Source organism: Sphaerodactylus townsendi, linkage group LG14 (genome assembly GCF_021028975.2).
Source record: "Sphaerodactylus townsendi isolate TG3544 linkage group LG14, MPM_Stown_v2.3, whole genome shotgun sequence".
Classification (NCBI taxonomy): domain Eukaryota; kingdom Metazoa; phylum Chordata; class Lepidosauria; order Squamata; family Sphaerodactylidae; genus Sphaerodactylus; species Sphaerodactylus townsendi.
In genome coordinates this window covers 31,432,149-31,456,029 of record NC_059438.1, presented here as the reverse complement: position 1 = coordinate 31,456,029, position 23,881 = coordinate 31,432,149, and the positions used below count along the sequence as shown (strand labels likewise).

Here is a 23,881-nt window from a genome sequence, read left to right as displayed (position 1 = left end):
TAAGCGGAACCCATTAATGGCATTATTATTGGCTCTTATTTCATATTCTCTCACTCACTTGTTGATTCTCTGACAGGATGCATTTATTTAGTCGATACATTTTATGCCAACAAAAGAGTCGTGTGTGTGTGTTCTGTGTATTTGGATTCATAGGAAATGCTTTCCCAAGACTGTTTTTTTAAAAAAAGTTACTTGAGGTTCATTCCTTTTCCCAAAAGTTCACGTTGTCCTTTCTCTTTTCTTTCTGTCTCTCTCTTGCTACCCCTATCCTACTTTCTGACAGCAAGAAAGAATTTCCTACACCCCTCCAGTGAGCCCAGTGCCAAATTACGCTTCCTCGTCGCCACTACATGTCCCAGTGCCTCGAGCCATCAGGATGGAGGAAGAAGGCATCAGGCTTCCCGCCCACCTGCGTGAGTGTTTCTCTGATGGTCAAGAGGGAGGGAATCGGGAGGAGTAAAACTGTGTTGGAGGCTTTCATGTGTAAACAATGTAAAATTGCTCACACAGTGTGGTGGAAAAGTATTCCATGAGCATTGCCCTGATCGACTCTTCTCTGTCATGTTAAGGATACTTCTAAGGGGAAAAGTAAAGTTTACTGTTTACCAAGGACAGTTCCATATTTTCTGTGTCATCCCTATTCTGCATTTTGGGCGAGCCTTTTTGTAATGATCGTTATGAGTTGCTAGTGTTGTTATTCATCAGGTTTTAGCCCACTCCCCAGAGAAAACTCCGAGGGTGTGTACCTTGTGGATGCAACTTAATTTACATGTAATGCCTGGTATGTCTCATTTTGATCAGTGGATATGACACAGCGGAACCTGAAAAGTCCTAGCTGATAGGTTGCCTTGGTGTTTAGAAATATCTTTGTGGCACCCAAGCACCTCTTTCAGTAAAGTGCAGTAGAGAACTTTCTCAAGTTCAAACCAGTCAAATCATCACGTTCCCTCAACATCTATGTCTTTACTCTTCTGTGAGGCTGGGGAGGGGAGTGCTTTGACTTGACAGAAGTTGGCCCCTCCCAGGAGGACCATCCTGCAAGAATCCCTCTGAAGTTGTGGTTGCTGTGGCAACTGAAACCCTTCCGCCTTCATTGGGAGACTGGTTTCTCCTTGATTCACAGCTTCTCGGTCTTCGGCAAAGAAGATTGCAGATACTGTCTGGGGAGACCTAGGGCAGCTAGATCCACAGATGCTTTGTGCTGGATGCTACTGGTTGGAGTGAGTGTATGTGTTGGTGGGGGCTTCTTTTGGAGGGTTACCAGTGCTTTGGGAGGCTTTAGGAGCCTGGAGCAAGGAACCTCGGGCACCCCCTGCAGTCAGCTTTGAGATTTGTTCACATGCAAGATGCAGCAGGGATCAGCAAGAGGGAATGGGTGGGAAAGGCTTCCAGATGTGCGGATACGAGGAGCCAGGGAGAAGGCTGTAAGATTCACCCACCAGCGATTTAGCAGTGCATGTTGGTCTTGTTTTTTTCTGCCATGATGGAACATGGAGTCCTAGTGCCATAATGGAACTTTGGAGTCCTGGTGTCTGATAGTCTTCAGCAGATATTTGCTCTGGGCCATGGCAGCCAAGCCATGTCCATGTTCTTCTTGGGCATGAACCTTCCACTGGCAACGATTCTTGTCATCTCAGGAGGTGGCTATTTGGCCAAAGTCTCACCAGCGTTTCACACCCTCTTCCTTGTCTCCATGGAGTACATCAACATATTTTTGGCAGGTCAAGGCTCAGTTAAATGAATTAAATCTGGCCGATTTCTGATATTTGAGTACCCCAAATTTCATTTTAAGGCTGATTTAACTTTCAAATTGAGTGTGGGTTTTAGATTTTACAAGGCCAGAACTAGTCTTCATTGGGATGTATAGGCACAACCCCCAGTTCTCATTTTGAAATGCGTATTTGGGAATACAAAAATCAAAACAAGAAAAGAGAGCCATTTTTTTTTTAAAAAAAATCTTGACTGTTTGGGTGTCACCTGGGCAGGTGAATATTAAGCTGATCCCTTGGTCCAGAGAAAATGTGTCAAGGCATATGTTATAGGTCAGTGATGTTTTTCTAGTATGTTTTTAACCAAAAGAACATGCACTGTTCATGTTGCTTTTTAAATATTAATTTGTGGTGTGGGAATTTGGGCCCGTATTGTATATCAGACAGAGAAGACAGCTGGATCTGACCAGCTTCTCAGCTGATGGATCTCTGTGATCTCCAGAAAGGTTATCCGGGGCATCATGGGACCTGTATGGACAGAAACCGTCTGGGACAGGGGTTGTAAGAAGGAGAACGGGGTTCATTGAGCAAAAAAACCTGGCTGGATCCAACCCAGGGAGTGGAAGCTTAGACAGGGATTCCTCAATTTAGACTATGAATGTTAGGAGAATGTCCCTGGTTTCATCTGGGGATTGTTATGGGTTCTGGGAAAGGCTGGGAATAGAAGATGGTCCTGAACAATTTGTCTTGAATGTAGTACCTTTGTATGGAGTGTTCAATCGGCTAGGCTATTTGATTTCTAGATTCCCCCTCAAATCCCCCTTTTAACTCTACCCCCACCACCTAAGTTCATTATCTCTAACGATGCCCAGAAACGGTTCCCAAATTCCCATCTGCATGAGGAAAGCCAGTGCCAGAGTTTCATTTCTCTGCAGTATTGTATTAAATGACCTTACCATATATCATTAAGTGCTTTCTCATGTGGAGTGCGTGATGCCCTGGGGGGCAAATGCTTCTGGGAAACGGCCAAAATATATATATATGAAGGCACTTTTACTCTTTGCCAGGAACAGGTAAGCAGAAACCTTCCCCGGGAAGCTCAGGATGCTGCGCCAAATCACAAGCAAGCCTGTCTCAAGAATTGATTCTTAGCATACAAGTTGGGGGAAAGGGTGGAGCGGAATCCTGGTCTGCTATCTTTTCTCGCCCTTATCAGCAACTGCTGTAACTCAATCTTAAGAGTTTTTTTTTCTCGTGCCCTAGATTGGAGGCAGCTGTGCTCTTTGATTGAAACCCCAAAGCCCAGTAGTGAAAATACTTTTATTGGGATCAACTACAGATACCACAAATTAGTGGGCAACCCGTTCAAGTCCTCCAGAATCTTTATCGGGGTGGGTGTTAAGCCCCCAAACCCCTCCCCCCTTAAAAAAAACCAAAAGGAAGAGGAAAACAACCTGATGTTGGCCTTGATGACAAAGCGTGACAAAGCACAGTAAATAAATAAATAACTTTTACCAAAAAACCCAATTACAGTTGAGAACAAATAAAAAGCTTACTGAAAATAGCAAAATCCCTTGTACATTAGACCATAGATTCCCATACAGTTAGACTTTTCATCTTTAGGTTGCAATGAAAATGTTGATCTAATCATATTAAACAAATCTTTAAATCATTCTGTCCTTTCCCTCTTACATGGGACTGAAATATCTTTTTCCAGTACCGTGCATTAACTATAGAGGTGGTAGTGGTAGAATTTAACACAAATCTTCAAGTAATGTTGGTACACTGCTTAACATAATAGCAGTACAAGCTGTGCTGGTTCATTAAAGATTTATAGTTATATCAGATAGCACATTATAATTGCATTGTAATTTGTAATAACATCAGACACCATTTTTCAATCCTGCAGAGCCACAAATCTAATAGAGAGGGATGGGATATACATCTAACCTAAAATATAAATAAATAGATAAATTATTCTGGGCGTCTTATCGCTTATACGTTCATTTATTATCTTTTCTGGCTCGTTCAGTGGCTTATCATGTGTTGGTTCCCGGATATTCCCAAATAAGAAATTAAACCTTGGCAGAATTGACGTGTTCATTGCCAAGAAAAGATAAAGAGCTAACTTAGTTTTCTTATCAATAATCACTGGACTGAAATCAATGTTCTGAAGCTCTGTTGTCTTAAATATAAACACCCCTAGGTATTTTAACTTCTTTGACTTGTCTCAAGAAGGACTTGGGTCTGTAACAAGCTTCATTTTTCAACATTTGTCCGACTTGTTCAGTTAACAAAGCAAGAGGAGCTCAGGAAATAGTATGCAAGATGGCTGCCAGTGAACTCCCCCAATTTACTTTCCAATTTTCCAATTGTTTACCATGAATGCAAACTTTTGCTGGGAATTGAGAATAAATTAGTTTCTCACATTTAACAGGATAGTCACAGACACCAAAAGTTTTTAAATGTGTTACCAAAAGTTTGCTTCTACCATCTAAATGCTTTTCAGCTCTAGAAAAATAAATACAGTGGACCTCATTCTACTGGCGGCGGGGGGTATCTTGATTGGGTGTCTTCTTCATTACTTGCAAGGAGGCAGGAACCACTTAATAGAGTTGAAACTCCCCTTCCTGTGACGTGCTCCGGGGTTATTCCCCTCAGTATTCTTTCCTGCCTGCAAGGAGTGCAAGGCGTTTCGCGCAGCTCCCCAGGGATCTTCTAAAGTCAGTGTGTTTTCGTGTATTTGTGCCCCCTGTTTGTCTCCCCCCTGCCTCTGCTAGTAAGTGGGAAGGGGGAGGCTTGATCAAACCGAAGGGGAAGCTAGTGTAGAAGTCCGTCGCGACGAAAACAGCTTCCCGCCATTTTCCGCGGATCCCGCCTCAAGATGGCGACCGGATCCTTTACCCCGCCCCCAGGGAGGACTTCGCCCGTTCTGCGGCCGAGGGAACGAGAGCCGCCAGAAATAAAGTGACGGAGTCCCTACCCACCGGCCAAAAAGTGACGTCCAAAAAGAAGGGGACTAAAACGGCCGGCGGGCAATTAGCCGGCGCTCCCGCGCAGAAGCGCGCGCGCCAAAACGAAGAGGCTCGGAGCTCGGCGCCTTCTGAGGGCGCTGCCAGTACAGGCGGCTCCACAGCCGGGTCCTCCTACCCCTCGCGGGATTCGGAGTCCCCGGCCTCCCCCAGCAATGAGCCACAGCGGGCACTAGGAACCCAGGGGGAGGGGGAGGAGACGCGCGAAGGCGCCAATCTCCAGCCAGACCCCGCGGCAGCCTCTGTCGCGGCCTGGCAAGCAGCCCCACCAGCAGACTTCGCCCGCTTCTTGTCGGACCAAATCGAAAAAGCCCTAGATGCCAGAGAAGCCCGCCAGGCTTCAGTGCTCAGAGCAGCCACCAACGCGGCTGGAGCTCCACACAGAGAAAGGGTTGACCTGGCCTACAGGAACCCCATCGAATTTCCAGACGAGGAGGAGGACTCCTCCCCAGAAGAGGAGGGGGTAGAGGGGGCCAGGTTTTCAGACACAGAGGAAAACCCGGTAGAGATAACAGAACAAGCCCCAAGGTTCTTCAAATTAGAGAACTTGCAACTGCTGATCACGAAGGCAATCTCAGCCCTGGACCTACAGGACCAGGAGGGGGCAGAAGACCCCCCACCAGACCCAGACCTCCCTCCCACCCCCGGCAAGCCCGTGAAGGGCTACCCCAAGGGCAATATGGACTATTTTCCCAAGGATCAGGAGGGAGAGAAGTTCTTCCCCGTCCCGGAGTATTTTGTCACTAGGATTAGGAAGGAGTGGATTAAGCCGGCCGCTCACAAGACCCTGCCTCCATCCTTCAAGAAAACTTACCTCATGCCTCCACAATTTCACACCTTGCTTCAGGCCCCCCCGGTAGACGCCCCAGTAGCCGCTCTGCACTCTGCAGACCTGGTAGTCAAAGAGGGGGAGGGCAACATCAGGGACCCCCTAGATAGGAGGTCCGAAGCAGCCCTGAGAAAGACGCATGAATGGCTGGCGGCTGCAGCCAAGACCCTCACCCCGGCCTCCACGGTCGCCAGGGCTAGTATGGTGTGGCTGAAAAGGGTACTGGAACGCATTCCAGAGCTGGACACCGCCACCAGAGAGGGGGTGGAGCGCGTCCTCATGGCTAGCGCCTTCATGGCAGATGCCACCCTAGACGCCATTGCCCTGGTTGCTAGAGCCATGGCGACCAGCATGATTGCCAGGCGTAATGCCTGGCTGCGACCTTGGCCGGCTGACGCTCGCTCTAAAAACGTAGTTGCCGCATATTCCTATCACGGGTCAGCCCTATTTGGTGCCGATCTAGACAGGGTCCTAGTCGAAACTAAGGACAAAAAGAAAACAATGCCAAAAGTTATCAAGCATGAAAAGAGCAACACCTCCACTAGCAGACCTACGTTTAGATCCAACAGGGCACTCCCCAGATTCCCCAATGAAGGGAACAAGCAGGGCTGGCAACAGCGGAATTCCTTTCGTGACAAACACTTCAACAAAGCGGGCAACAAGCAGGGGAAGCCCTTCAAGCCGGACTTTAAGAAGCAGTGACTACGCGGACGCACCGGTGGGGGGACGCCTGACCAAGTTTGCCGCGGCTTGGCAGGGAACCCACGTGGACAGATGGTCCAGAGAGGTCATCCAGGAGGGCTACGTAATAGAATTCCTACAGTTTCCAAGGCGGCAATTCGTTCCATCCCCAATCGCGGAAAACTCTCCCAAAACAAGACGAACCCTTCAGGCAGTGGCCCACCTGCTGGAAATGCAAGCCATAGAGCGGGTCCCGACGCAGGAGAGGTTCTCCAGCACGTATTCACACTTTTTTACAGTCCCCAAGCGCAACGGGGACTGCAGAGCAGTGCTGAATCTCCGGACGGTCAACAAGTCGCTCCGCCTGCCAAAGTTTCGCATGGAAACTCTAAGAACCATATCGGTAGCCCTGAGGCACAACGATTTCCTCACCTCATTAGACCTAAAGGAGGCCTACCTCCACATCATGATCCACCCGGCCCACAGAAAGTTCCTAAGGTTCGCAGTGGGGCAGCAGCACTTCCAGTACAGGGCGTTACCCTTCGGCCTGGCCACCGCTCCAAGAACATTCTCAAAGATCCTCCTGGGACCCATCATCCAACTGAGGGAACAGGGGATCCACATCCATCCCTACTTAGACGACCTCCTCATCAGGTCCCGGAGCAAACTCCAGGCACGGGAGGATGTGGCCAAGGTCCAGGAGGTGCTGCAGGCCCACGGATTCTTAGTCAACCTAGAAAAAAGCTCGCTGGTCCCCAAACAAAGACTGGAACACCTCGGAGCAATAGTGGACACGACAAAAAACGCTTTATTCATCCCTCCAGAAAAGGTACTCAAAATCCAGCTCGCTACCAAGGCACTACTGTCGGCTCCGCGCCCATCGCTGCTCAAGGCAGCCAGCTTGCTGGGACTCTTTATCTCAGTCATGGACCCTAAACCCAGTGAAGCGGTTCCACGCGAGGCCTCTGCAACTAGATGCTACGCAGATTTCAATGGGATATCATCAGGAAGAGGGACAAAGCCCATCTCCATTTCCCGCATCGGTAGAGTCCAGCCTCCAGTTGGTGGCTAAAGCCAAGCACAACCCTAGCACAAGAGCAAATGCTTCACCACTCCATGCAGCCAGACCGCACTTGAATCTTTACAGATTCCAGCCTGCAGGAGCTGGGGAGCAACTCCCTCAACCAACAATTTACCCAGGGACAATGGTCAGGAGGAGGTCCCTCCTACAAATCAATGTTAACTTTAGAGACAAGGGCCATACTCCTAGCACTGGAAGCATTTTCGCCCTCAGAATTACAAGCGGCAGCAGCACACATACTAGTGCGCACGGACAGCGGTGGCAGCAAAGATCTATATAAGACAATCAGGGGGGGATCAAGATCCCCGAACCTTCACCAAAGTGCACCGGCCAAGATGCACCGGCATGGGCAGAAAAAACACTACAGTCTCTGCCAAGAGCCCAACATATCGAGGGGCAAAGCTAAACAGCCATGGGCAGACTGGCTCAGCATGGAAGCAAATGAATGGAAGCGAATGGCAGCTCAACCCAAGAGAGTTCCACAGGAATCCTGCAAAATCCTGCAGGGCCGCGCCTCCTGGAAGTTAGACCCTATTTGCAACGCCAGGACAATGCCCAAAAGTGCCAAAGGGAATTCATGACAAGACATTTTCACAGAGTGACCCCTAACAAGCAGAGCCCTGGCGGCAGGAATGGCCAAAGACCCTACTCAGCCTTCCCACCGTTTCCCGATGGATTCCAGCGACTCCTGAGGAAGGATCAATCAGACAGGGCGGAAGTAATACTAGTGGCCCCCGAAGTGGCCGAGGAGGCCATGGTTCTCAGCCAGCCACAGGAAATGACCACCAGAGAACCAGTGAGCCCTAACCCCATCCCGGAGGACCTCCTCCTACAGAGGGCCCCATACACCACCCGGACCCCAGCTGGTTAAACTTGACCGCGTGGCGTTGTGAAAGGAGGAGACTAGCAGCCAAAGGAGTTATTCGAAACCACGCAGTCCCGCACCAACACTATTCTGTCATAGCCATAAAGAAGTCCACAATTAATATTTACAATCGTCATGGAGGAGGGACAGCCGTGCGCTGGAGCCCAAAATATTAAGCATCATCGACCCAAGAAGCCAAAAGTCAGAGGCGATCCTAGAGCTTCCCTTCGAGAGAGGGTTCGAGATGGGCCCTCTGGCGTCTCTACACAGCTTAAAAGACAGCTCTTCGGCATTGATCACTGTTTGCCCTGCCATTCAAAGGGCAGACCACTCTCGAAGACACCCGGCGTAGTAAAGGGTTTCTCCGAGGGGTCAGGCTGTCCCAACCACCGAGGATCCACAGGTTCCGATGTTCTTAGCAGCATGCTCTTCGCAGCGGTCCCTGGCCCGGCTCTGACCAGCCTGCCACCCGTTTGAGCCTATTCCAATCAATCCCATTCACGGATTGGATTAGCGCATGAAAACCCTGTTCTTAATTAAGCCTTAACATGAAGGCAAAGGTGAGGAGTTTCGGAACCTAGGCCCTCATCGAGCCGAAGACGAAGCAAATTCTGTACCTTCCATCCAGACAAGAGTGACCCTGCGGCTGGACCCCACCTTCCAGCCCCAAGATCCCACTCCAGCGTTCCCACATGAAGCAAGAAATAGTGATTCCAAAGCTTCATGCCTAACCCTGCACACCAAAGAGAGGCTCTGGCACAACTTCTCGGCGATCGCGCAGGGAGCTCAAAGGCGTTCTTAATAAGATCTATGAACCCATAAGAAGATCGGAGTCAATCTTTATCAAGCGTCAATCCCCACCCAGTATGTGGGGTTGCCCATGTCAAAAGCCAGCCATGTAGTCACGGCGGCATCAAAGGCTACCATATTAGAAGGCCTACGGGAAGGCTCAAGCTTTGCCGATACCCACTGGAGTTGACTGAGCTCCACTCCATCAGAAGTGCAGCGACCAGCGCAGCCTTTAGGAACTGCGCCTCAGTAGGAGGACATAATGCAAAGGCTGCGGCGTGGAGCTATCGGCCCTCTTTCACGTTATACCGCAAGACACTACAAGGCTAAACTCTCTCGCTGCCTCAGAGGCGAAAGGCGTTTGGAAGAAAAAAGAAGAGTCCTAGGAAAATATCATTTGGGGACTGATACAACCCACCCACCATTTTTTTTTGTGCAGGACCCGGCTCTGGGGAGGCCCCAATCCAAGATACCCGCCGCCCGCCAGTAGAAGGGTCCATTGAATACTTACTGCTGAAGGGCCTTTCTACTGGGCGGACTGGGGAGTATCTTGGCCCTCCCTGGTTGTTATCAAATCCCAATGTCAGTTCTCTAGCCAGTTTCATAGTTCAGTTAGTTCCCGGGGAGTAGATAGTTTCTTGTTAAGGCGTGTTATCCTTCCCTGTGTACCTAGTTTGTTTGTGAGGCACTACTTTGTCAGTTCGAGAATACTGAGGGGAATAACCCGAATTGACACGATCACAGAGGAAGGGGAGTTTCAACTCTATTAAGTGGTTCCTGCCTCCTTGCAAGTAATGAAGAAGACACCCAATCAAGATACCCCCCTAGCCGTCCAGTAGAAAGGCCCTTCACAGTAAGTATTCAATGGACCCTTTCCTAACCTGTTCAGTCAAGTTGAAAATATTTTGTATATTTGGTGTCACCTGCTGTTCTGGAATAAATTCAGATTGGTTTGGTTCTATGAAATTAGAGGTTATGTTTTTTATCCTAGGGGCAGCCCTTATTATTTGATTTGATTTGATTTGACTTTTAATTTATATACCGCCCTCCCCCAAAGGGCTCATATCTTTTGCTAGAGTTAAGGAAACTAATTGGGTGTTTATTAATTCATGGCTTAGGAAATACGAGTAATTTGCTTTCTGTATCTGAAGATTTCTTGTCACGTGAATATTGTTTATTTTTTGTAATGAAGTCTCACTTATTATTTCATTAGAAGTCTGATAATAAGAGGTCAGGATCTTTATTCCTTTGGAAAAAAATTAATCGTATCTGCTGCTACTCATAACAACTCATTACGTATCTTTATCGGTTAATTTAGGGATCTCTACTTTTGTCAAGTACATTAGAATACTTTCTTTTTCATGTGTCTGTTATCTATATAATAATTTAGAATAGTTTGCAAACTTCTGCAAAGTTCCATTACTTTGTGTTACTATAAATGAATTTTCTCTGTATATTTCCCTGTATATATCAGTGATCCGCTTCTTAAGGTTGCTGCAAGGAGTTTCCTTGTTTTGTCTCATCTTCAGAATATTTTTGTCCACATCCATTTAATCCAACCTTCTTTGCGCTTTAAACTCAAGAAGATTCTGAGAGACTTTCCTCATTCTGAGCACTTAATGAAAGGGGAAGGAAAAATGAAAATAAAAGATAGAAAACCAGTCAGTGAAAACACAGAAACAAAAATAGAAAAGAAAAGGAAGAGGGGACAAAGGTGAAACTTCCCCAAGCAGTTACTAGAACCTGTCTGGGATTCCTATAAACTCATTAGATTTATTTATTGCACTAGTTTCCATCTTAGGTCTAAAGATGGCTGTTTGCTAACTCGGAGAATAGAGCTTCACATCGCTGCTCAAACACCACTTATCTTTTGTTATTTTGCTCTGTCCTTGGTGCAGCTCTCTTCTCCTGTACACAAGGATCTATGCCTATCACTTCCTAACCTCAGCTGCCTTCATGGTGACAGGCAGGTGTATCAGCATGACCATATGTTGGTCATCTACTTCCATATAAGGCAGATAACAAGGGTGCCATCAATATACTTCCCTGCAATTGTTAAGCAAGGAGCGGGAGTGAGTGAGGGGTGGCATGCAAGGGAGGGGAGGGGAGGGGGAGGGGTGGCATGCAAGGGGAGGGAGGGAGGGAGGGAGGGGTGGCATGCAAGGGAGGGGAGGGAGGGCAGCCTGCTTCTGGCTTTTAGCGTCAGCTCATAGGTTAAAAAGTTCTGAACAGGAGGAGAAACATAAAAAATTCACAAAAAATAAATGCCTTTTCTTCCTCTGTGGCAGAGTGTGTTGCTGTCATGCTAGGTACTTTCCAGTTCTTTGAAAGACGTTGTTGGTCTTGTGTGAGTAGAACTGACTATGGTTGGAGGATTCACATTCTGCAGCAACTGTAACAAACAAAGAGGAAAGGAGGTTTAGGTTCCAAGCCAAAGTCTCTGGGGGCCTTGATGAGACCAAGGTCATATTTTGCAGATAGTGTCGTCAATTTAGTTATTGGCAAAATATTGGAAGAGGCAGGTGAAAATCTGCCCACATGCTCTCAAAGAGTAGGGTAACCGCATCCAAAGCCCTCCAGGAGGGTTTTCCAGTGGCGTGAGGAGGCAAACAACAAAGAACACCACCACCACCACCCTGCCGCCTCCTCGCACTGCTAGAGAGTCCTCCATTGAGCTCTATGAACTTGGATGGCATAAGTGTGAGAGCCGGGGTCATGACATAACTGCTGCAAACCCAGGGTGGAAGCTGACTAATGTTGGCTCCACCCACCCGGGATCACCATGCCACACCTTTACTGTGTCAATGCGGCTTGCAACAGTGTGGGAATGCTGCCATGGTGCTGGGCACCGTGGCCAGCACTGCAGGGCACAGTGATGGCTGCCTGCCAGCGTTTTCGCTCCTCCACCGGGGTAAGTACCCCAGGGAGAGCGAATCCGCCTGTGCAGGCATGTGCTGCTCCCGTGGAACGGCTTCCCCCCCACCGTTGGACGGGGGCTGTAAATTTGTCACTTCTGGCCAAGGATTGAGTCATTGTCATGCGCCCAGATTTAACCCAGGTGTTAGTGTGCTGTATCCTAACATAGGGTTTGCCCCAAGGGACCTAAAAAGGCTATAGACCAGTGGTGGCAAACCTTTGGAACTCCAGATGTTATGGACTACAATTCCATCAGCCCCTGCCAGCATGACCAATTGGAATTGTAGTCCATAACATTGATGGGAATTGTAGTCTATAACATCTGGAGTACCAAAGGTTCGCCACCATGGCTATAGACAAATCCAAGCTTGTCCAGGGTCTCCTAGCAAACCTCAGGAGGATACTTTCCTAAGAGAATAGGACTATAGTCTGTTTCAGTGCTTGTCCTGTGTGAGTGTAAGTATAGTAATCCACCTTGAGTCTGAAAAAGGAAATAAAGTAAATAAATCGTACAGGAAGATCATCTGGTCAGAATTCCAAGGTATTAAAAATCTAGCATTTCCCAGCATGATGAAGAGTGTATTTATTGTATTTCAAGTGTAGCCCGCTTCGTGATTTGTTCTCCCAGAATATTGCCTCCGCCCCTGGAAAAGAATACTGGGAGGGGGTGGGGGATGTTACTTAGCTAGGAGATTGTCCACTCTAGACTGGGGCCTGAGTGAAAATCATGCTAGACCAGGGGAATCTGCTTGGTAGCCTTCCCCTTGTGCAGAGTAGAGCAGATTGGTACTAAGAACCTGGTCTTGATGGGGGAAGGGTTCCCTCCTATTTGGTGATGAGGTCTAGTGCAGTGGTGGCGAACCTATGGCATGGGTGCCAGAGGTGGCACTCAGAGCCCTCTCTGTGGGCACGCACGCACAGAGTTTGTCGGGAGGGGCTTGCTTCTGAGTAAACCCTCCTAGGGTCGTGATTCACCTGTTCAAAGCGTTGCAGGGTTGCTTCAAAGCAAAGCCACCAACTACTACCAAGCTTACTCCCGAGTAACACGCACTTTGGAGGCAACCGTTTTTTCTATACTAATACCTCAGTATTCAGGTTAAATTGCTGCGTTGGCACTTTGCGATAAATAAGTGGGTTGGGGGTTGCAGTTTGGGCACTCGGTCTCGAAAAGGTTCGCCATCACTGGTCTAGTGCATTCAAACAAAAGCCGGGCACTAGACCAGTCAGATTATTCATTCATCAAAGCAACCCTTGTTAGCAGAAACAGAACAGTAGACTATTTTCTTGCCCTGACAAGCACAGTTTTTAACTCTCTGTATCCATCAGTGACATTTTCATGTGTTTACACACGCTCAAACTGTGTCCTTTTCTGCAAAAGCTACTCAGTTTAGTATAGATGTGTACAGATGTTTCCAGTCAACACGCTATGTTACTAGCCTGTCTGTCCTCCCACAGTGTCTGTGTTCAGCCGTTTGTGTTGCTCTGAGGAGCCATAAGGAAAAAAAAATAGCAAATTCTTTCATTGTCTTGTTGCCTAGATATGATTTGCCACAGATGTATAGCTGAGTGGCTGTGTACAAGCCTGGACAGACCCCAAAAGCTAAGCCCTGTGAAAACTGGCTATGAACTGGACTTGACTGGTCATGGTTCTTGTGCTGCAGGTGGGCTGTGTGATAAAGTGGTTAGAGTGTCAGATCGGGAACTTGGGAGGCCCCGGGTTTGATTCTCAGCTCTGCTGTGGAAGTTCACTGGGTGGCCTTGGGCCGGTTCACTGGGTGGCCTTGGGCCGGTCGTACACTGTTAGCTTTATAGGGCTGTTGTGAGGATAAAACTGAGGAGAGGAGAAGGATGAAAACCACTTTGGGTTTCCATTGGGGGAATAGGCAAGGTATAACCAAATTAAATGAGTTGTCCAAGATTCATGTCTGATGTTTTGGTTTCTCAGACAAGGGAGGACATATCCCTGGTGATCTGGGTTGCAATCCATGGTCAGAGACCTGCTTCCATTTTGCAATAGGGCCATTAGTAGCGCTTCGTAGGCAAACTGTGATTCTTTAGAGCGGTGGTTCTCAACCTGGGGGTCGAATGACCCTTTCGCAGGGGTGGCCTAAGACTCTCTGCATCAGGGTTCTCCATCTGTAAAATGGATAAATGTTAGGGTTGGGGGTCACCCCAACATGAGGAACTGTATTAAAGGGTCGCGGCATTAGGAAGGTGGAGAACCACTGCTTTAGAGCCATTCCTTAGTTTATGTTCCTGGGTAGACTTTGGCACTATGACCTTTTTGTATTGCCGAATGATTCTTTTTCCACATTAAGTGACAAGTGGAACTGGAATAGTTGTGTGTAATATTTCACATAACATTGTACTTGTGGATTTTCTTAGGCACCATCCAGCAGAGGGACTTGACTTTTCCCCTTCGTCTTCCTTCCCAGCAGATTTTCTGCTTGATTTCTTAATTCCCTCCAGACTTAAGGGGGAAAAAAAACAAAAAACGGCCTTGGCTTGCTTTTCTCTCTTGCTCTTCCTTTTTGGGTTCTTGCCTCCCTCTCTTGGGTGCAGTACATTGCACAGTTTGTGGGTTCTTGGAATGGTGGACTCTTTCTAATAAGCTGTCTATTGTATACCAAATGGGGATTCCACCATTTCTCCTTCCTGCTCGCCTGACTGTCCCTCCTTTGAATGTATCTTCATTCCTTCCTGCTTTCATGATTCTGCTTGCTCATTTCCCCATCCCTTTCTTAATATCTCCATCACCATCTTCTGGAATAAAACTTAGATCAAAACATTTCAGGGAAATCAAGTGACTGCATTGGATTACGCTGCATTTGTTTCTTTTAAAAAGATAAATTAATCTCTTTCTCTGATTTCGTCTTCCTAATTCATGTTCAAGTTGGAAGACGGGAAACCAAGATAGATCTCTTCATCTCTCTCTCCTCTTCCTTCTTGCTTAATGTTTCAAAGCCAAGAGTAACAAAACCCTACTGTGTGTGTGTGTGTACTTTTTTTTTTAAGGGGAATTTTCCTTTTTGGGTTTCTGCTTCTGTGGAAAGAATTTCCAAGGAAGGCAGACAGCAATTCCCCACTTCATGCTTCCTGATAAGGAAGTAGTTTCAGTAAAGGCAGCTATAAATAGCTATAAACATTTAAAAACATAGAGATTTGTTTGCTCAATTAGCGGTAAGAAAGGATGACTTTGGATCAGAGATGCCAGACTGCTCCCCATCCCAATTTGACTGAGTTCTTTTCACCTGCCAAGTTGGATCAGTTGAGTAACAAGGCTTTTGATGTGTTTTGGATTCAGACTGTATGTGTGCCAGACTGTATTGCCAAGAGCCTCCTATCTCGTTTTGCACTGTAAGGTTTAGAGTAGGAAGAGACGCAACTGTAGTCTGGTGAATGGACTCAATCTATACCTGCTGGGTTTGTCCCAGCAGCCTTCTCAAATAGCCCCAGATCCAAAGGGACCAACTGTTGTGCTGTACCTCAGCTAAACATTAGTTTTTAAAAAGTCTCCATAAGTGTTCTGAATTGAGCAGGTAACGGAGGGAAAAGTACACCTAGGAGTTTGATGGCCAGTATTCTTTCATATGTTCAGGGAATATGTGTAGTGGCACCAGAGCAGAGAAACAGGAAAGCTGACCTCATAGAGTGACCTAGGAACAGATGCTGGATTCATTACTCCCTCATCATTAATTGGCCAGCAGGGCTGATGGGAGACAGATAGTCCATAACATGTTACAGTAAAAAAAGGTTCGCCACCACGGTCATAGAGGGTATCCATGTTGGTCTGCAGCACAACAGCTATTTTATTTATTTATTTTACATTTCCCCCCCATTTCTGAAATGGTATGAATCGTGAAGAGGCAGCTGCTTTGTTTGAATCCAAGTTCTCTCTCTTTTTCTTTTAATAAATAATCTTTATTAAACTCCACAAACAATAATAAACATGGGGTGCTGTGTGGTTTCTGGACAGTATGGCTGTGTTCTAGCAGCATTCTCTCCTGACGTTTCGCCTGCATCTGTGGCTGGCATCTTCAGAGGATCTGATAGGAAAGGAAAGCAAGTGGAGTATATATACCTGTGAGTAAAGGTCAATAGGTGAGGGCATCTGAATAGGATGAATATTGATGAATAGGATGAATAGGATGAATATTGACTCACAGAAGAAGGGAAGAAGGGAAAGGAGTTTGTAAGCCCCTTTGAGACTCCATAGGGTTGAGAAAAGTGGGATATACATCCAAATTCCTCTTCTGTACTACAAAATGCACAGCACTTGCAAGGGTTCTTATCATGAAGCCAGAACAAGAGCAACATTTTTTAATATCTAACTTCTCCTTTGCCTGGTGACCTGCTAGATCATAGGTGTCAAACTTGCGCCCCTCCAGATGTTATAGACTACATTTACCATCATCCCCTGCCAGCATGATGCTGGCAGGGGATGATGGGAACTGTAGTCTATAACATCTGGAGGGGCGCGAGTTTGACACTTATCTGCTAGATCCACAGCCTTTGCTGGATCCCCTGCCTTTGTGAATTTCCCACTTTCTTCTGTTAGAAAGTTCCTTCCATGTTGTCTCACTTACCAAGTTTCTTCCATAACACAACACTGTCTTGCAGAAAATTATTTTGCAACAGCTTCACTGGTAGGCCTGCTTAAACTGGGAATGTCACCTCGAATACACCTATCGTCTCTCCTGCATGTGGAAATTGCAGAAGCAGCTCTTCGGTGTGCAAGCCGTCCTTCTAGGGAGATGTTTACCATTGCTGATAAATTTCTGAGGGATCTCCAGATTTTCTGGAACACAGCAGGGAGCACTGGCATCTGGTATACTGTTTCCATTTAAATAAGTGTGGCAGGAATCTTCCATCAAATCAGCGTGAAAGCTCTCTGGCTGTTTTGAGTGGGAGTTAGCATAGCCATTTGAGCAAGGTCAGGTTCACCGGAGAGAGACAGACATGCACACGGTCAGATAATTGCCCTTTCCCTCCCACAGCCAACTTTGCAAAGTCCTTGGGTCAGTCTTCCTAAGAAGGCAAGCAAATGCTGTCCTCTTGGCCCGTGGGCTGTGCTCTGTGCTGGCCTAGAGCCCAACGCGCATTTCACAAAAGCGCAGCTGCTGGTCTTTCTTTTCTGGGTATCATCATGATTTGCTGCCATCCGAGGATTCAGCACTTGGGAGATTTTTCTTTTCTTTTTTTCCCTCCAGCTCTCATCTTCCACGGGGCCCGTGAGGTACAGTTAGCACTATAATGATTAGGACTGGCATACTAGATAGCAATTATAAATATGAACCTATATAAGTGGTCAGGCTGTGAGGCAGCCAGGACACTGGGAAGGCTCCTTTGTTGCTGTGGCCTGGCGACTTCTGGCAGGAGCACTGCTCGGCCCCCGTCAGGTCCTGTTTGTTGGGGGGCGCACAGGGAGACTGGCAGGGCTGCATGCTGCCGGGCCCTGCCTCCTGCTCCTGCGAGGGAAGAAAGCCCCAAATTCACCCCCACGTGATTTTCAAAAGTGGCATTTGGGGCATCTAATATGCCCCTGGTTTTGACAAAGGCAGCACATAGAAATGGATGATATTTCTCATATTCGTTCAGGACTACCAATCTTGATCCTCCTTGGTCTGAGATTGCAAATGCCTTAGCAGACCAGGTGCTCGGGAGCAGCAGCAGCAGCAGCAGAGGGCCATTGATTTCACATCCTGCAGGTGAGCTCCCAAAGGCACCTGGTGGGCCACTGTGAGTAGCAGAGTGCTGGCCTGGATGGACTCTGGTCTGATCCACAGGCTCTTTCTTATGTTCTTATGACTATATTCTCATGCAGAAGCATACAATTTTCTCAACCACTGCATCTCAACTGACTGTACTAACATTTTTATCTGAGACTGAGTATACAACTATTTCTAAATTGTAAATGTAGAAGAAATTAGAGATACATGTGATGGAATACGTGGGTGTTCCATCAAGTCATCGTTGACTTCTGGCGATCCCGTAGGGTTTTCAAGGCAAGAGATGTTTGGAGGTGGTTTGCCATTGCCCACCTCCACCTTGGCTGAGAGAGTTCTGAGAGAACTCACTGGCCCAAGATCACCCAACAAGCTTTATGTGGAAGAGTGGGGAATCGAACCTGGTTCTTCAGATTACAATCACCCACATTACTGCACCACACTGGCTCTTTTCAATACATGTCCCCAAACAATGCCGACTGACTGACTGACTGACTGACTGACTGACTGACTGACTGACTGACTGACTGACTGACTGACTGACTGACTGACTGACTGACTGACTGAATGAATGAATGAATGAATGAATGAATGAATGATAGTTACATAACAAGGCAAGATAGTTTTTAAAAAATGCCATACCAACGTGTGTGAGTGAATGCACGTTTAGTGAGTCCCATTGTGTACTCTGATGATTAAACTTTACTTCTTGAATTCAAAGGATAACAAGTTCTTTTCTCCCTTTCATTTCCTTTAAATTTCCTTGAAATCAAGTACCCCTTTCAGCATTTACTTTTCACTGGTTTCGGTTTTCTCGCAGAGACTCATCAGCGGCATTTTTTCAAAATTCCCCACTTAGGTGAGTGGTTCTTGTTTCTCCGTTTTGCTTTGTATGATCTTGGGCTTTATCGGTAGCTCCTTCAGAAGCTTCACTGTGCCCTGAAGTGGAGCATTTGAGTTTTGTAATGTTAGGAGAGAGGTTCCTATAATTCCATTAAAGAAGAGGAGATAACCAACGGCCTCTGCATGCTTTCCATAGAGTGTTGGTTATCTCCTCCTCTTTAGTGGTATTACAGGAACCTCTCTCCTGTAAGTTATTTCTGCAAATGTGAAAGGGCATTGTGGAAATTTCAGCTTTCAGTGTGTTAAAAAGTGACTCTCTAGTCCTTAGGAGTGCTCAAATATTTTTGACTTGAGCCTGAATAAGGTTTGGGAGAGGGAAAGTCTTTGGTGTCTTGCACAGTTTCTGGTTTTTCCCACTGACTAGCAGGAATGGAATAAATTATGCAGAATAGGAAAAGGTCACACAGGTTGGCTTAATTTGCATAAATCATATAGAATACAGCCATTTTACTGTCGTATTGGAGTTTCTTTTCAATAGTTTTTAATTTTTTTCCCCTTAGCACCAGCAAGGTGCAGCTAGCCTGATCTTTTCAGATCTTGGAAGCTAAGCATGGTCAGCCCTGGTTAGTTCTGGGATGGAAGACCACCAAGAAATACCAGGGTTCTTGTGCAGAGGAAGGTCTGTTAGTCTCCCCATCTGTCAGTCTCTTGCCTTGAAAACCTGCAGTGGTGGCGAACCTTTGGCACTCCAGATGTTATAGACTACAATTCCCATCAGCCCCTGCCAGCATGGCCAATTGGCCATGCTGGCCGGGGTTGTTGGGAATGGTAGTCCATAACATCTGGAGTGCCAAAAGGTTCGCCACCACGGCCATAAGGGATCAACGTAACTCAACTGAGACTTGATAGCACTTTGCACACAGAAATACCTTGACTCGACCAAAAGTGCACAGAAGAACTGTTAAACATCAATTATACCAAGACTAAGATAGTGCACTTCAACACTAAACTCAAGAGATTTAAATGGCAGCTGAAAGGGCAACAGATAGAGCAAACAAAATGTTTCAAATATCTAGGAGTGGTGTACCAATACAATGGGAAGCCCACAGCCCATGTACAATCAGTTATTCAATCGGCTCAAAGAAGTTCACAGGCAATCTTGAGGTTTTTTCGCTCACAGGGGAATGGATTCATCCCAAGTGCAGTTAGACTGTTTGAGGCTGTTTGAGGCCAAAGCCTTAGCCCAATTGACCTATGGTGCTCCGTTGGCAATGATTTCAGATTTTGTGCCATTGGAGAGAGTCCTATCGATTTTTCTGAGATAATTCTGCTAATACAATCAAATGTACAGCCAATGTGGTATTAAGGCAAGAAGCAGGGATGGCCAAAGTTGAGACCATCTTTGAAATTAAATCCATCAAATACTGGCTTAAAGTGTTTCCTGTCCCTGTGATTTACGCTCTCATTATTGGTGCAACACCTCACCCTGATGGCTAGAAAAGATTACATCAAAACTTAGACAGTGTGGTCTTGATCCAATGCAACTTTTGGAGATTGGAAGTAGCAGCAATGGGTATGGTCCACTAACCGCCTTACAATGACATTGAGTTGCAAACAGATTTTCCCCGCTACCCGTCCCATATAAACCACTCAAAATCATGGATCGTAATTCAGCTGCACCTTATCTATCTGTAATAACATCAGCAAGAAGTCAAGGGCTTTTTTCTAGGCTCTCGCTTCATGCTTCTCTCAATAGCTGCAATCTGATGGGATCGACTAAATATTCCAAGGTACAGGAGAACCTGTAAAAGGCCTAGGGAAGTAGACTCCTAATGTCACATATCTTACTGCATTGCAAGTTACATGAAGGTGAAAGGAAGCTGTTGATCCAACCATTGTTAACTTGTCATGTATATCCATTCATAGATAACTCAGATAATGCAATTCTGTAAGAATATTATTAGAAGATCGTGGTTTCTGCTATTTCACAGAAGGTAGCTAAATTTTGTATATATTGGTACACAACAAGCGTAGTTCCTTATTAAAACAAAGAGCCGCACTGTGTGATGAGGACTGTAACAATGCCTGAAGCTAATGTTATTTATTAATAGATTTTATAATGGATTTTAATTTATAGTATATTTTTGTATAAGTGGAGTGCTATGTATTCACATGTACTCTGATTTTAAACTATTGGCTGGCCAAAAGGCCGTAATAATAAATATCTATCCCCTTGACTCGCAGAATATTCAGTGACTTCATAGCAGTTGTAATGCTCAAAGGAATAGGAAGAAGCGAAGAACCTGTTTTATGGCTCAGTCAAGATGGGAGAGGGGCGGAACGGGCTGTGGGAGCGACGTGGGGCTGTGCTGATGTATTTGCCCACCCCAATGACATAGGGGCAGCCAGGAGAGCAAATGTGTCAGTGTGTGGGCGCTGCGGAGCTGTGCAGCACACAAACCCAGAAGGGCTCGCCACTCGGAGGCTGCTCTGGGGGTCCAGGAGCATACAACCATAGCAGGAGACGAGCCAGGGGTGTTCCTGGGGGTGGAGCCAACTTTGATTACTTTTAGCCCAGGAACACCCCAATGCAGCCCTTTGACTTACACCACAGAAACAAGTGACGTAAGTCATTGGAGCTTTTCTGGGTGGCAGCAGGGTTTTTCTCTCTCTGGTGGTTGCTATTCTGCCCAGATCTCCATTGTAGGCAGTGCGGTGTCGCCTTCGCCAACCCGGATTGGGCTGCCCATCTATTATATGTATAATCAGCCTTTACTGACCAGCGTGCTGTGATTTTTGTTTGGTTGACTTCTCTCCCATCTCCAGCGATGGCTGCTCTTAAATTACGTTATCTGATTTAAAAAGGAGGAAATTGCAAACTTACGCCACTGCTGTCAGCCCAACGGCTTATATCCTCTCTGCTGTGGTGCTTCATAAAATACTATTGGTTATTCACTCAAGCTTGGCTTTTATCCACTTTCGTGATTCACAAGATGTCTACAAGATTAATTTTATGGCCCCATTCTCCTCCTCTGGTTCCCTGTGCACTGAACTTTTTATATGGAGTGCCTTAGCGTGAAAGTTTATTTAAAATAAAAACCACAATAGACAGGCATGAAAAAAAAGCAGAACGCTGCTTTCCGTGTGTTCCCCAGCAGGATCTAAGGAAAGTAACGGAAAACTTTGTCCCTAATGCTGAACACATTTGCTCATGTGTAAATTCTGTTGAAATCCATTTGTAAGCGTGTGAAGGACTGTTCTTGATTTCAAAGAAAGGGGTTGGTGTAGACTTTCCCCCCTTTCCCTTCACTTCCATTTATTGCACCCTCATCCAATGCTGTTTACTTTTCCAGAGAGGGGGGGAATTTGAGCTAAAATTGGGTCAGAAATTGTCTTGGACAAAAGGAGTGGTTTGTGGGTTTAAAATCTAGGGCAAATTGGGGAGAGGAGGGGGAAAGTTTTTGTCCGGTCTGAAAGAGAACCTGTTGATTCCTAAGCTCCCAGCTGTAGCAGCAACCATTAAAGTTGAGATTGCCAGAAAACAAAAAAAGAAAGAAAAACACTCTTCAAACAGCCTTCTGCTCAAAGACCACACTTCTGAGGGAAATTTCCTTTTTGGGGAAATTGCTGCAAAGGAATTTCCTGTGTGGGCAGACGCGGCTTCCTGACTTGAGGGCTTGCTGGATGGGAAAAGTGTTCATAATGGAATGACAAATTAAAGACATACCAACCCGGTTCCCTTCAGAACAGCTATCGAATGTGCTGAGGTCCCGTACCATTTCACTCCCGCGCAGGATGAAAATAAACGGCTTCCTGACAGGATTCGCTCTGCGGCAAGAAAACATACCCTTCCCACGGACTGTCCTGGACCCTGCTCTCCATTTCTCCTTCGTTGGCAATCAGTTGCCAGCTGTTGTGGTTAAATATGGCTTCTTGGTCCTGGGCTCACATATGCGCAAACTGGTGTTCAAAAAAGTCTCTTTCCTTGAGTATCTCCTACTCCATGCAAGTCAGATGACTATCCTCTCCCTGCAAAAAATGTTTTGGGCTTCTTGCCTCTTAGGTTCTTTTGCAGATCCTGGAACCCTCTTTTAATCTCAGTGTCCGTCCCATGCTTCATTTAGTACCATCCCCTTATTATGCATTTCCTTTTAAACTAAAAATGTTGTGCTAATGGTGCCCTTCTGTTCTAGTCTTCCACCAGCTAATGAAAACTTTCTTGTTCCCTCTAGCATTCCCTCAGTGTTCCCTCCTTTCTGCCCTATGTTTTCATTGCTGTTTTTTTATGAATGTGTAGTCTATCGTTGTTAGGTCTTGAAACTTGAATCAATAGACGAACTCTGTATTGTTGATCAGCAGTATTTATTAGAAGGCATTAAAGCAACCAGCTTGTCAAAGCCAGTTCTGTTGAATCTGGCTTTTGCTATCCCCTTTATCCAGAAGTTGATCCCCCCCCCCCCGTTTCCCCAAAGAATGTGAGAGTTATTTCAGAGCTAAGGCGCCCCAAGATTGGCGCTAGAGATAAAGCCACCTGCCTTTTACCCCCAAAGGCAAACGGAAACATCCGGTTTCCCATGGGGCCAGAAGTGTCAGGGGTAAGCCTAGTTATCTACTCAGCATGTGAAGCCATAAAGTAAAGATCAAGGAAAGAATGTCCCATTACAGCAGTGGTAGCATACAGCAGGCTGGTTACATATATTTTGTAGCGATTACATTGAGGTAGCAATGCATCTCAATCAACGAGATACAATCACTGGCAGTATATTTTGTAACAATTACGTTGAGACAAGAATTCATCTCAATCAACCAGATGCATCCCTGACAATTGCATTGTTTTATGATGTTGGTTTTAATTGTTTGATTGATGTGTTTTTGGTTTTATGACATATGTTCGTTATGACTGTTTCAAACTTGCTATTCTTATTTATTATATTTATAGGCATCCCTTTCCTGTTAAGAAAGGCTCAGGGTTCATCCCAAGGCAGTATGGGCAGGATGTCATACGTGATCTCTAATAACTTTGCAGTCCACTGGTGGAAAGTAGCCAGATTCCATAACAGAGTGCAACATTGAGCAGCTAACAGGATGGCTTTCTCCTGCAGGCGAGTGGGAGGGGATTTCCATGCATTCCCCCCCACCCCCCAATTCTTCATGCCTCCAGGATAGAGATTTTAACTCTGTGGAGGGGAAGGAGCAGAAGAATGGGCCTGCCACAGGAAACTGCTCCAGCTGCCGAAGAGTGGAGGGTAAAGGGAAGAGAGAAAGGAAGAAGGGTCTTGGGTATCTTTGCTGGCTGCAAAGGAAACCTGTGACCTGTTCTGATGCAGATGAGAGCTAAAAAATTTAATATTTCATTCATGACCAGAAGTAGTTTAATGTAGTGGCTAAAAGGTTGTACCAGGACTCAGGA

At 46.3% G+C, this 23,881-nt stretch overlaps 1 protein-coding gene across 1 annotated transcript in view; it reads left to right on the top strand.

Annotated features, from left to right (window-relative positions):
• Positions 1–283: 283 nt before the first annotated feature.
• The window catches only part of ETV6 (ETS variant transcription factor 6), a 98,069-nt gene continuing 74,471 nt past the window's right edge, over positions 284–23,881 (top strand). The window contains exon 1 of the mRNA XM_048515722.1: positions 284–413. Coding sequence (XP_048371679.1) covers positions 377–413 — 37 coding nt within the window. The 5' untranslated portion in view covers positions 284–376. The remainder of the gene's footprint in view (positions 414–23,881) is intronic.